The following is a 13,781-nucleotide window of genomic DNA, read 5'->3' on the forward strand; positions in this document are numbered from 1 at the left end:
TAAGACCCTCCCTCCCCCTTTCAAGACCTTGGTTTTTCAGACTTTGTGTTGATAACCTCTGTAAGTCTGCCTCCATTTAGAGACAGCTTTAAGACCTGATTTTGGTGGTCTTAGAATGCAGGTTCTGCTGTCCTCGGTTCAACCTACTTTCAAGGTTCAGTCTACAGAGAGCATCCAATCTTTCCACGAAAATCATCAGCACTAATTCAGCCTTGAAAATTATACTCATGTTTATTGTGGAGAGTTTTGATAGAGGAGTGTGCTTAAAGATGACATTCACCAGTATGGTACTGTAAAACCATAATGACCTTTTTCTCTGTTCCTATTACAGAGAGAAAGTAGATGTGTCGTAACAGGTAAAACTTGCTACGTTATGTTAGCAAATCAACATTTGGGGTCGATTTATTTGGGAAAAGCTCTGCACACATTTCCAGGTTATCTAACCATTGAACAACAACAAAAATGTGGTTTTAAATGTTGTGTTTGTGTTGCAGAACTCACCTGTTCTTGACACACGGCAGCAACTCCAAGCCCTCCATCGATCATCCCACCATGTCGGCAATCACCCAGGCGCTTAGAGCTGCTGCTTTCACTCTTTCTTCCTAGATTATACACTTGAGGCCCAGTGTGTAACCTTCCCCAACATCAGTCTTCATCACCTTTCTTGCACTCACTGTTTGCTCCATGAGCCTTCTTCACATTTACGATTTTCACTGAAAACAAATTAATCTAGCATTTTTATCACAAATCCCTTATTTACCCCTAACTAAATTAAAAGAATGCATGACTTGTACATTTTGATAGAAGTATGTAGGTGCGAGTCCAAAACAATTGGTATTATTTGGAAAGAGATTCCTTTTCATTTAATGAAGTGCAATTTGATTATATCATCCAAAGCTCTGCTTAACTAGTGTAACATGCTGGCTAGAAAAAGAATTTCATTGATCGGCCGTATTCATTAAAAGGGCAGTTTTTCTCGTACTGAACTAACTGGATCCTTTCTAAGATATCCTTTATTATGATTTAAAAAAAAAATGAAGATATCTTTTGCACAGTACAGTGATGTTTAAAAAAAAAAAAGGCTTACAACTGCCGATGGCGATGCACACACTTTTTACCTGAATAGCTGGGAGGGTGTTGAATTTCTCACACACAGCTAACTGTTCCTTGTTTAAAATGAGTAGCATTGCAACTCAGCAGAACTGATTGTACAACTTGCCAGTCCTGAGGATGCGGACATTTTCCCAAGGATTGTTGGCCCCCTTTTTTTTTTGAACACTAATAATGATAAGATCACCATCTCCATGTTAACTTAACAGGGGTGGTATGATAAGCAGTGCTTGTATACAGTGATTAAAACCAATACACTTTTCTGTCTGACGTGCTGCCGTTGTCACTTGACTTGTCTCTAGTTTTTTTTTACTTGTCTCTTTCTAGGTTTTTTTTTTTACTTTGTGGTGCCTGCGGATGTGTTTTCTTTCATTTTCACCAACCGATTCTTATCATATTAGCTATTCTGTAAGCATGATGGAAAAAGACAGCATTGCACCATAAAACAACTGACGCAGTACTTTCATACACCTGTTATTCCATGCTAGAACAAATGCCAGACCTGGGAACCCCCGTTTTGTTCTTGGGGGGTATTCTCAAGCAAACGTGGCATATTTTCAGAAAAATGAGTGTACCCCACACAACATTTGAACATCCATGATTGAAACATGCTTCGCATGTCTGTTGCACCGTCAAAACTAATGATTCAATGTTTAATGCCAAAAGCTGTCATCATTGATCAAATGCCAAGTTATAAAGTTAATTCTAATCATTAAAATAAACAGTGCCCCAGTAAATAGACAGGGATGCGCTCATGAAGAAAAGCTGTCTAGGAATTTTGTTTGTCGTATTTTTTTTCTACCAACCGTACTGATCGTATTTTAGACAAAAAGGTGTACAAAATAGGGCGAAATTGTACAGTTTCCCAGGTCTGAAATACACTCGAGGAAAGCATCCTGCTTAGGTACTGAGCATATTCAACTGAAAAAAGCATTCTTTTGTGCATGAACATAAAACTAAAATTTATATATAAAATATAACAAGCAGCATCAGTGAATGTCAGAATTCATATTTTCAGGCATGGAATTTGTTTATCTCCACTTTTACTGAATTTACAAATAGTAATAGCTAATTTGTGGTTTATACCTACTTATTAAGCACCGCTTTTGACTAACCAAAAACTTTCATCTGATCTTTGAATGTTAGATAAAAACATCTACTTTTATGTAAAAATTGCTTGCATTTGGGAGAAGTACATGACAATGACCATGATTCACATAGTTGGCACTATTATGTGTGCACATGCATTCATCCTGTACGCTCAATAAAACTTCAGAAAGTCCAGAAGTAAAAACGACAAAAGAAGATACTTTAATACCAGAACCGTTCATGAAACAACATCAAGATAGCACACAGAAAGGCCTTGGTCCTCTTCTGCAAACCAGCTTGACAATAATACTACATATCTTTCAATCTTAATGACATCAATAAAAGTTACATGGAACAGAGCCCAAAAGGACTAATGTCTGAATGGCTTTTTCCTACAAATAAATTGTTGTATTAAAAACTCTGCTTAATAATACCAAACAAAGCAACTCAGCAATCATTCCTCAATATACATATCTGCACACAGCAAGTCCTATGATACACTTACTCTTCTGCAAACCTATAAGCCAAGGCATTTGAACAGAGGTTGGGATAGAGTCATGTATCAGGAATTGTCTGAGGGGAGCACATCATAATGTCAATGAAGCACTCAACGGTGTAGAACTATAATTAAAGCTACATGAGAGTGACAGTGATATAAAATGCTAACAGTTAATTTCAACCTTGATTTTTAAGTAATCTGGCAAAAAAAAAAACCCATCATGAAGAACCAAGTTTTAAAAAAATGTGTTTATCGTTAGGGTTACACAGTGTTGCTGCACACTCATTGCTCCCTCCCAAGGCTGTGCAAAAGGGACTGTGACATTTCATCATTATCATCATCAGTTGTCGCTGTTGTGGGCTGCTTCGGGGGATTCTCTCCTCCTGGATGCAGAGTGAGAGCGAGATCGGGAATGTCTGCGCTCAGCAGGGGTCCTGAAAAGTACAACACGAATTAGTGCTACATTCTACTTTTTTCGTAACATTGTAAGCTGCACTGAAATAGCAAACATTTTCATTATCTAAGCTTGTCCATAAAATGATTGCACCACTTTTTTTTTTATACCCTCAACTAAAATATACATACCTGTGTGATTTATTCAAACTTTCCATGCTGCAAAAGGCACTTGATTTGGCTACTTGGTTCACTTTAAAAAAAAAATTAAGGTTTTCTTTCACATGGGGCTTTTGACGGCAAATTAAATGAGGTACTCCTCGTAAAAAAAAAACCCACACAAAATAACACCACAAAAACCTAAAAAAAATCTGAGAAAAAAATTTAGAACAAGCAAAATGTAGCAACTTTTGCACAAAAGACAAACCTATTGCCTATCCTGTGCAGGAAATCATGTACGGACACGTTTGCTGGGCACGGAGTGTTTTCCTTCTATATTTGTCCCCCCCCTAAACGGACACCTGCAAAACGTGGACACTGACACTAATTTTCGGTCCCAACAGCAGGTCATACCTGCAAAGTACGTACAGACCATCGTCAAATTTTCACCACACCAAAATCAATAACAGAGCAGTCCGGATCTTGGTACAAAGGTCACAGCCTCGACCAGTGAGTCGATTACCTAATCTGTGAACCCTTCAGTTGTGTTGCTTTGTCAAAAGTTAGACACAGTCAACTAGTTTTGCTCTGAGTGAACAGTGCAGCTGGCCTTAATTAGCCGGTGACACCTCTCTGGCCACAGCACCAAACAATACATGGCTGGGGGGGGAGGGAGAGAGAGAGAGAGAAAGGGGGGGGGGGGGGGTAGCTGGCTAAACTCAGTGGGGTGTCCGGTGTCACTGCATGTCAGCAGGGAGAGCATTGGAGAGAAATAGAGAGGTGTACTCTTCCAAACAATTTCCAAGGATCAGTTGTCAGGGCTTAGGGTAGTCAATGAGGGAGAGTGAGAGCGGTGTTGTGTACAGTGTACAGTGTATTTCCGACTGAAGAGTGAAAAGTAACTGCCACAAGATCGGCATGCAGTCAATAAAGACAAGAAGAATGATTATGACATGCGGCTCTATCTGCTGGTTTTTTTTTTAAATTCAAACTGGTTTTCAACGCTTATTCTCACAAAGCATCTGCACACCTGCCTCTGTGCTGTGTTTGTATGGCTGCTTTCGTATGATGGTCAGTGCATGGTGAGTGTGTTCACTGCCTTGTCACCACTTTCCCACCTTTTCAGAATGTTTTCTTTGTCTTGGATAATTCTTTGAATTTGCGATTTTCCAACATCAAGACTTTTTGCAATCGCGATGGCAGTTTCTCCTTTTTTGTGTCTGTTCACAACATTCACTCGATTTTTGAGAGTTAAATATTTTCTTTTCTTTGAAGACGCCATGTCGATCTCCACTGCTCTTCTGTCCAAAGACTGTCTATCTTTCTTTCTTTATTTGGTGTTTAACGTCGTTTTCAACCACGAAGGTTATATCGCGACGGGGGAAGGGGGGAGATGGGATAGAGCCACTTGTCAATTGTTTCTTGTTCACAAAAGCACTAATCAAAAATTTGCTCCAGGGGCTTGCAACGTAGTACAATATTATATTACCTTACTGGGAGAATGCAAGTTTCCAGTACAAAGGACTTAACATTTCTTACATACTGCTTGACTAAAATCTTTACAAAAATTGACTATATTCTATACAAGAAACACTTAACAAGGGTAAAATGAGAAACAGACTCCGTTAGTCGCCTCTTACGACATGCTGGGGAGCATCAGGTAAATTCTTTCTCGTCCCAACCAATATAACTCCCCCGAACCCGCGGGGGGTCAAAGCCTGTCTATTCTAACTGAATTGAACGGTGTATGTTGGTCACGTGAGTTTGTTTTCTCGATGATTGGTTTGTGATGTTTACTCAGCCCACCCAACCATCACACCTCTCAGCGGTTTAGTGCCTTTGCTTACGTTATTCAGTGATGCGTTACGCTGACTGAGAGTCTTAGCTTTGTCTGACAAAGTCGTTACACAAGCTGTTAGGTCGGTCCTTAGACGTTAGAGCGGGGTGGTCGCTACTTAAGACCACAAAAATCACCGACTTGGAGCAATGATTAGGTGGATCGCTTTTAAATTCTCAAGATATGCTTGCATGCCAGAAATATTTCAAGTGACATTTGAGAGCTTCAGAGTATTCGTTCGGAAGTTGTGTTGTTTCCAGATAGATTCTTTCGTGGACTAAGTTACATCCCAAATATACACGGCTGCAAATAATTTCAGTCATTGTCTAATACTGTTGTACTACAGACTACCATTTAGTGATTTACTGGCCATGTAAGGCAGCTTCGACAGGCACTCGGGGGACAGTCGCTTGCTAACAGTGTAAAATTTCCAATAGCTGATAGCTCAGGTGAGTCAACATTCAGCCTACCTGCTGCGGCTCCTGCTCTTGCTGCGAGTGGGGCTGCGAGATCGGCTGCGGGAGTGGCGGCGACCTCGGGACCTTGATCGGCTGCGGGATCGGGAACGACTGTAAGACCGTGATCGGGACCTGCGTCAATTAATTCCACTCCTTAACTTCCTAAGCCCACAGAGGCACAAGACTGAGAGAGAGACAGATGGAAAGAGAGAGATGCACAAAAGAAGACTATAGACAAAACACACTGATATAGTGATAATTTGCACACAACACAAAATGTAAGCACATCCACAGCAGGTTATCTGAACTCGGCATTGATTTCATGTTCTGTTACACCTAACTTTTTGAAAACTGCTTCAAAGCTGTGAAAGTAAAAGCCTTATCATGTCTGTTTGTTTTCTACTTGTATACATTTTTACAGGAGTAATCAACATTGTCATCAGCACAGCTTTCTGCAAGTGAAAGTATCTTGATTCAACATTGAGAAACTAGAGATCCAGATTCTCACAGACTGCACAAACAACACTAAAGCTTTGTACAGCAGTCATATATACATGAATTTTAACACTACCAAACACTGCAAATAGCAAACAAACCAACTCATCTGCTGAAATTCAAACATAATTAATTTGTCACAAACTAGACACATATGGCACACTTGCTCCACTGTTTGTCCCTTCTGATACATGTTCATTGTTGACAGCTTGATGATAAGAACCAGACAAGCTCTCTATAATTTCAACAATTGACTCAGTCAAAGACTGTTAATGTTATGTTGCTTGTTCAAGTCTGCAGGTTTTTTAAACAAATATTGCACACTCTCAAAAACTTGCTCATGAAACAAGAGTACATAATTATTACCATCAGAACAGATCTCCTCCCTGACAGTCGTAACTGCACAAACCATGCTTGATTTTCAAATGCTTTGATCATTGGATTGGATTGGATTGGATTGGATAAGATTTATAGTCCAGTGAGGTTACCCTCATGGAAATTCGGGCTGCTTTCTCCCTGGGGAAAGCGAGCTGCCATTACCTTTCACATTCAAAACCTTTTCATTAAAACCTGCATGGCTATTGTTCACTGTTCAAAATGGAGAGTATGGGAATGGGACCCAAACAATGGAACAAATGCTTTTACATATCAATCATTTCATTCAAACAGAGCACAACACACAATTGCACAGGGTGCAACTTACGCAGACAGCTGTCAAATTAGTCTCATGATTAGGCTGAATCTCAAAATTTCTCTTTAATCTGAGGTTGTGCCGAGAAGAATTTGGAGAAGCTTCTCCTCTTGTGGAGGATGAAATCAACTTTTCTGGGATGAGATGGCTGAATTCAGCTCTCTTATCGTTTATCAGTTGAGCCGACTCTTTCTCTAGGACGGTTGTGATCTCAAAAGACGAATCAGCTGAGCTGAATCTATGGGTTGCGTGTCGCGTGAGAGGCTGTCAACTCATTCCATCTGTGCAGTGGGGAGTAGGGGGTGAGTGACACAATCATCTGACAGATGGGATGCAGTCGACTCAAGTCACGGGACGATTTGTTTCTATAAGGGCTGGCTCGGATGGACGTTAAAAAGTCAAGATGGTGGACGCATGATGTCATAGTCTCTATTGCTAGGTTGCAATGTCTGCAAAGCATGGACAGACAGTCATGAAAACATCACAGTCATTTTTTTTAGACAAGTGAAAACTGAGATTGTGAAAATAACAGCAAGCAAAAAATAACAAGAATAAATCAAGTTTAAGAAACAGCTATAGTAGCTGCAAGTTCAAGCATAAATTAAAATGCTCTGTTTCTCCCCTTACAGTATCCTTGAAGTTGAAGACTAATTTATGTGCATAAAGAATTGTGTAACAACAGGCGGATATAAATGTATACTTCTGCAATGACAAAATGCAAGGAGGAAACAAATGCTTGTTTCTGATACTTCATTATAAAGAAAACAATAAAGCAGAATGAACGTGGAGATTACAGAAAAAAAGGCTGAACCAAACTGAACACAGGAGAGACAACATTTCTAGCAATTTTGTTGAAATAAAACATCTGACCCTCGTCTGAAATAAAACATCCTCCCCCTTCCTTCCATCAGATTTTCCTTTTGGTTAACACTACCTCCTCCCCCCACCCCCCAGCATATCTATGTGTACTTTGGTAAGAATTGTAATTACACACAAGCTTCACCCTAAAGAAGATGATTCTGAAACAGAGATGTCTCTTTGCTGGCCTGTTCAAATGAACCAAATTAACATTAATGAGTTACTTGATATAAGCTCTGGGATAGGAAAAGTAGTACTATTCTGAACAACTAGATACATGCATCTGATAAAATAAAAAAAACTGATGCCAAATTCAGTATAGATATATCACCGAAAGCTTTGGAAATCTGTTGTAAACAGGAGTGAATCTGAACAAAGTGTGCGAATGATAACAGCCACTGTGGATAAATATTATTAGTACAAGGAAACATACCTGCGAGAGGATCTGCGGCCACCCCTGCGATGTTTGTAACAATCGTAGGCGTAGTGTCCGCGGTCGCCACACTCATAGCAGCGGTCGTCAGGATTGAAAGCCTTGCGAGAGCGTGGAGGCCCACGACTTGAGCCACCCGAGCCACCCGAGCCACCCCTCAGCCAGGGTTTGGGCCGAACCTTGCCTGTGGAGCTCTCTACACGCACTCTGTTCCCACAAACCACTCTGCAAAACAAACAACATGAATATACAGGGTCCCCACTGGTTTTTAGAAACAAAATTCCATGACTTTTCCATGACTTTCCATGAGCCTCAATAACATTTTCCATGACTAGATCCACAGGTCGCCATTTCCGAACACGCAAACTTTTTACGTCTTGTCACTGCCAGTTTTGACACTGGCTTGCTTTGCACTGAATTTGAGTCAGTTTCTACGCAGTGTCTCTTCGACAAGCAAGTCAAGCATTTGCTACGCAGTTAGATTATCGGTAATGTTTGCTGGTCCTGTCATTTCACTAAACTGGACCAGCCACTGCTTGTATCCATCTGCACTTTCGTAAATTCCGTTTCGTAACCGTCACTGTGACTTGATGAACTGTCATTTTTTTCACCACGATACACAGTTCATTGCGAAGATCTTCCTCGGTAATTCGTTCCAATTCCGCATACTTTTTGTTGTCAAGAAACAACTCGAAAGAAAGTTTCAAACTCATCATTCTCCATCTTGCTTGTCGAAGCGCTAAAGTACTTTATCGATGCAAAAACAAAAGCAGAAAACTTCGACGAAACTGACTCAAATGCAGCGCAGACGACACGACGAGATAACGGAAGGAAGTGAGCCTCGCTTTGGCTCAAGTGCCGTTAAAAATACCGTTATTCTCGTATGCAAATACGAACGAGAAGTTGGTCATACGAACAAGCCTTGTGCTGGCGACGCAAATCGCTGTTGGCTGGCAAAAGGGGGGGGGGGGGGGGGGGGGGAATGGCTGGGCAACGAAAATCGCCGCTGGCGTGCTAAAGGTCAATTTTTCTTTCTTTCTGATTTTTTTTAAATTCCATGACTTTCCATGACTTGAATTGAAATTCCATGACTTTCCAGGCCTGGAAAATTAAAAATCAAATTCCATGACTTTCCAGGTTTTCCATGACCTGTACGAACCCTGCATATAATTGTAATAAAATGTAACATGCATGACCATGATAAAAAACAAAAGCTTTCTGTCCACTCTGCACCCGAACAGTTACCTTTCAACCTTTGAGTTTGAGGAGTGTTTACGGCAAGCAGAGACATGTTCACCACAATCTGTACTTTCAAATACTTTGATTTGACAGGGATGGTCAAATCTAAACATTTTAACTCGCCACCCAGGCGAGAAGCTTCAACAAATTTGCTAGCCCGTCACAAGTTTCACTAGCCCGGTACATACCTCACACTAAAATTATGACTGTCAGATAAATATATATATACTCATAATACTTAATAGCAACGATACTATAGATAACAGGGCTTCAGTCAGCGACGAACAGGCTTTCCCAGCTGGTGTCTTGTCGGGCTTAATTTTGCGATGTTGTTCATGCAAGCTGCACTCAGAATTTGATAAAATAATTATTCCATGCTTTAACAATGTTGGTTTGACAAGCTATCAATGTATTCTCTAGATGTTAAATATGAGGTCTAGCACCACAACAAGGCTTCTGATCAATACTTACACCTCCACACCAACTTGCTCTCTTTTGAGAATGAGAGCACCTAGGGTGTTTTCCGGTGGTAAACGTTCAAACGACAGGTTGTTTGCATTGTATAAAAAAGCCTGGCGTTGTCTGTGATCAGAAACTGATGGCTTATGGGAGGCAAAGTGGGCCTTTAAGTTTAACAAGTAAACATACTCATATATATATATTCAAAATAAGACATAACACTTTAACAGAAGAGAGAATGTAAATTTCTAACATAGATTATTTCAGTTTTCACCAAACTTTCCCTTTCAGTCACATTCCATGAATGATGAAGCTCTATAGCGTATGTATACACAATGTGTAGTATGACTATGAGTAGTAGTACTTCAAGTTCAACTGACATACATACTACATAGAATTAGAAAACAAATGACACCAGTTAGACAAGAGTGAATCATACCATTACTGAAAGAAAAACAAAACTTACGTTCCATCCAATGCCCGCACGGCATCCTCTGCATCTCTGTAGTCTTCAAATTCCACAAAAGCAAAGCCTGGAGGATTGCGGGCTACCCACACGTTACGCAGGTGTCCATAATAGTTGAAGGCCCTCTCAATCTCTTTTTCTGATGCATCTGGAGGAAGATCACCCACGTAAACCTTGCCTTCAACGCTGGAACTGCGGTGTCTGGACATGGCTTGGATTCAGGATCTGAAAAGAACAAACAAGTTAAATTAAAATAAAAAACGCTCGCGCTGGACCCGAGTACTCTTCAGACTGGCTCGCTCAATAAATATAAATGTTTGGAATGTCTGTGGTGTGAATGTTGGTTTCTGACCAGAAATGCAGATCTATCTCTGGCCGATTCATAGATTCAACCTACAAACTGCGACCTCATCTGTGATCAGATATGTTTCGACAAGCATTAAATGGATAAAATTAACCACATGCAGTTTATTCTTCAGAAAAATGCACACAAAAAATGGGTTGGGTTCAGTGATTTGTACATAAACGTCTTCCTCGCGATAGATTTGCTGATTATTTTGTCTTATGAAGCCGTCATCAACACGAACACAATGATTGCAGAAGCAAACTCTGTACCTACACGACCGAGACACAAGACTGATTATTTCACAGCTGCAATGTGAATAGAGAACAAAGACGTTTTGGGTAAGCTTACTCACGTCAGGTCTTCACTGACAAGCTAGGAACAGACGGAAAATTCCGAACAAAAGTAAATGACGTCAAAGTCTTTCGCTTTGCGTGTAACTTTGTCATGATGTATTTTTGTGTGACGCGTTCGGCTGTTCTCTCAGCTCAATGGCTGCGTGTTGCCCCGCCGGTGTGAACTCCTCCTACGGCTAAGTCGTTTTTGTGGTTTATTTCGCATTTAGGTCCCAGGTAACATTATGAAGTTTTAATACGATCAATCGGACCTATTATCAAGTTAGTGTAACTATCAACTTTTGAACGAACTGCGCCCAGTAGTTTCCCAGCAATAAGCTGTTAAGTGGAGAAAGACACACAGACACACGATTAAAGTCTGCTGAGCCCTAGTACTAGCGTACTCGGGGATAAACTGAACCTAAAGGCAGTAAAGCTGGATCCGATGACATGCCCATGGGAATGGTATTTTTTGAACGAAATGGGACTACATGTACACGTATGTGGACTGTTATTAGTGTGAGTCACTTAGTGTTATCATCTGTTATGAAAATCCTTCGACTCAAATACCTTCGTACAGCTCACCATTAATTTGATCATGCCATTTTCTTGAAGGATCCCTACTCAGCTGTGAGACACATCGACATTCTGTAGAATGACCAATTGAATACGTTAGCGCGAATCCAAACCTAAAGTAACTATCAGTGTATGCTGCTCCTCGAGTGGGGACAGTCTTATTTTTCTGGAGAATGAGGCCACCATTTTCTTGCGTGCAACTGCAACTTTCATACACGCTCACAAACGTAATTGTTTCAATCAGTATTAATTATTGTTACCTTAAAAACAACATTGGCAACAATCCCCCACAGATTATCTCTCTCTCTCTCTCTCTGCATCATTACAACATCAGTGATTATCACCTGACACACGATTCGATTCCGCATTGCACAAGCAGACAGACCAGACACACAGACACCAGATTACTGACACGAGCAGGAGCACGGAAGAGGGTAAACTTAAATGCATCACTTGTCAAGAAATTGAAGAGCGTATAAGATTGAAAAGGCATGTTCACCGTTTATTAAATGAAATCCAAAAACAGCAATGATGCAGACGTCATCAGTTCTTTTGCGTTGGATTTCATTCCCTTCTCGAAGTCTAAAGCTTCCGCTCGATTGTGAATTCTGACACAAGCATGAAAAATTACAGGTGAAAACTAAAGAACTTTGAGCTTCGGGTGGTATATTTAATACTGCCATATACATTTTATAATGGCGCAATATGCATCAAAATATTACTGATAGGGGATACAAATAGCGCTGCGCGTCCCCAATCGCAGGGCTCGCCAGCACGTCTACATTTGCAGCGCTTGTCAATGCACCGCATGTTCCGGAATGCTTGCCATTAGCCAATCATGTAATTGTAAGATTTTAACCGGAAGTCTACACTATGGATAATCTTATGTGTTGTTTTTGAGAAAACTGCCGTTCAATGTGTGAATTACACTTAAGCATTATTATTCTTATCACTCATTCACTGTGTAACTGTAAAGTTCTCTTACAACAGAAAGTGAGAAATACAACATTTACTGGTTTTTGCATAAGGCCAAAAAAAAAAATAGGTGTGGTTACGGTAACATAGCCAAAACAAATAGGGTAGGTAGGTAGGCAATCACTTTTTTTTTTTAAACTTTTTTTTCTAATGTGTACAAATTAAACCTACTTGACAGAGAAATAAGTGTGCGACACGGGCGCTTTCGCTTTCATTGCGTTTTTTGCACTCGTTTTTTTATTTTTTATTTTTTTATTTGACAAATGTAATAAAAAGTTATAGGATTGGCCCCTAAAAATAGGGTAGGTCGGGTTACCGTAACCACACCTATTTTTTTTTTAGGCCTAACTTAAAATCGGTCATGTAGTATGATGTACATACACCTTTTGGTAACTTTTAAATCAGGGATGGCCAAATCGTCTGTCCGGTCGCCAGGGGCGAGTACAAAATGCGCCGGGCTAGTAAAATCCGTGTAGCACTAGCCCGGCTGGCCAGTGAAAATGCTGGTCAAATGCAAAACAACTTTCGAGTTTCAAAGTCATTGAAATACTTAACAATGCAAGAACTTCTGTTGTCTGCAAAAACGCCGCCATGTTGTAGCGAAACGAGAACAAGGCTCTTATTTCGGATGCTCTTCCGGAATTTTATTGAGGGGCCGTCGGAGCGGTCCCTCTTCTATGAACGGGTAAGGACTAAGGGGTTTGGGGGAACGTAGTTCTAAAAATCAACTGGTAGTGGTAGGTTATACCGGCAGCCAATTATTTTCCGGTATTTTTTCATTTTAACCGGTAAAATACCGGTAATTACCGGTTAACGCCAATACTGGAGATGGTGGTGGGTTCTATTTTGTGCGTGTGGTATGTAGCGGGCTAGTGACATTTCAGACGGGCTAGCAACTTTCTTGCGGTCACTCGCCCTGCCGGTGAGTTACATTTTTGAGATTTGGCCATCCCTGCAAATAAATGCGCAATCACGGATTGACTGTACTTACATGTGCATAGACTAGTCAACCTTACTTTGTTTTGTGCAAACCAGACAATGATTGAAAGAAGAAACTCCAAACACAAAGACGGAAGTAAATCGGTCAATTTGCCTGCTTCACACGATCAATGGTTAATCCGAGGGTTCCGACTCCGAGCGAGCTGACAAATCGCCTTCACAATGAAACTGGCATTGAGAAAGGGGCTGAAAGCATCTTACTCCCAATATAACGCGGTCATTAACATTCAGTCCCTTCAACGGCTCTGTTTGGTGGAAATGTACACGATATGAAACATGTAAGTCAACTTACGCGTCTGCACGACGAAATATCTTTGTTGCAACAAAATGGCGGAACTGCAAATTCCCTGAAAATAAAGCGAATTAA

The 13,781-nt window shown here is 40.6% G+C and overlaps 2 protein-coding genes across 7 annotated transcripts in view; one reads left to right on the forward strand and one right to left on the reverse strand.

The window, feature by feature from the left end:
* The window catches only part of LOC138970889 (N-acetylated-alpha-linked acidic dipeptidase 2-like), a 42,618-nt gene extending 41,245 nt beyond the window's left edge, over positions 1–1,373 (forward strand). For all 3 annotated transcript variants that reach the window (XM_070343466.1, XM_070343465.1, XM_070343464.1), the window contains exon 18: positions 495–1,373. In XM_070343466.1, coding sequence (XP_070199567.1) covers positions 495–606 — 112 coding nt within the window. In that variant the 3' untranslated portion in view covers positions 607–1,373. The remainder of the gene's footprint in view (positions 1–494) is intronic.
* A 1,025-nt stretch (positions 1,374–2,398) lies between these two features.
* On the reverse strand, positions 2,399–13,761 carry LOC138970890 (probable splicing factor, arginine/serine-rich 6). Of its 4 annotated transcripts, none has more exons than XM_070343468.1 (5): positions 13,707–13,761; positions 10,187–10,411; positions 8,023–8,247; positions 5,558–5,656; positions 2,399–3,132 (listed from the first exon to the last, which is right to left on the reverse strand). In XM_070343468.1, the coding sequence occupies exons 2-5, from the start codon at positions 10,393–10,395 to the stop codon at positions 3,039–3,041; spliced, it is 627 nt and encodes a 208-aa protein (XP_070199569.1). In that variant the 5' UTR covers positions 10,396–10,411; positions 13,707–13,761; the 3' UTR covers positions 2,399–3,038. The 4 variants fall into 4 exon arrangements, 2 of the variants coding, with proteins under 2 accessions (XP_070199569.1, XP_070199568.1); XM_070343467.1 differs by having other exon boundaries at positions 5,558–5,677; XR_011457098.1 differs by lacking the exon at positions 2,399–3,132 and adding an exon at positions 6,744–7,180.
* Positions 13,762–13,781: the final 20 nt, after the last annotated feature.

This window comes from Littorina saxatilis, linkage group LG7 (genome assembly GCF_037325665.1).
Source record: "Littorina saxatilis isolate snail1 linkage group LG7, US_GU_Lsax_2.0, whole genome shotgun sequence".
Classification (NCBI taxonomy): domain Eukaryota; kingdom Metazoa; phylum Mollusca; class Gastropoda; order Littorinimorpha; family Littorinidae; genus Littorina; species Littorina saxatilis.

Bases quoted from the DNA above. Each gene is read 5' to 3' on its own strand.
- LOC138970890 (XM_070343467.1), bottom strand. From the start codon at position 10,395: ATGTCCAGACACCGCAGTTCCAGCGTTGAAGGCAAGGTTTACGTGGGT. The intron at 5,678-8,022 runs GTATGTTTCCTT...TAATTGACGCAG, and splicing joins GGCCGCAGATCCTCTCGCAG to GTCCCGATCACGGTCTTACA. The intron at 3,133-5,557 runs GTAGGCTGAATG...TGTACTTTTCAG, and splicing joins AAGAGCAGGAGCCGCAGCAG to GACCCCTGCTGAGCGCAGAC.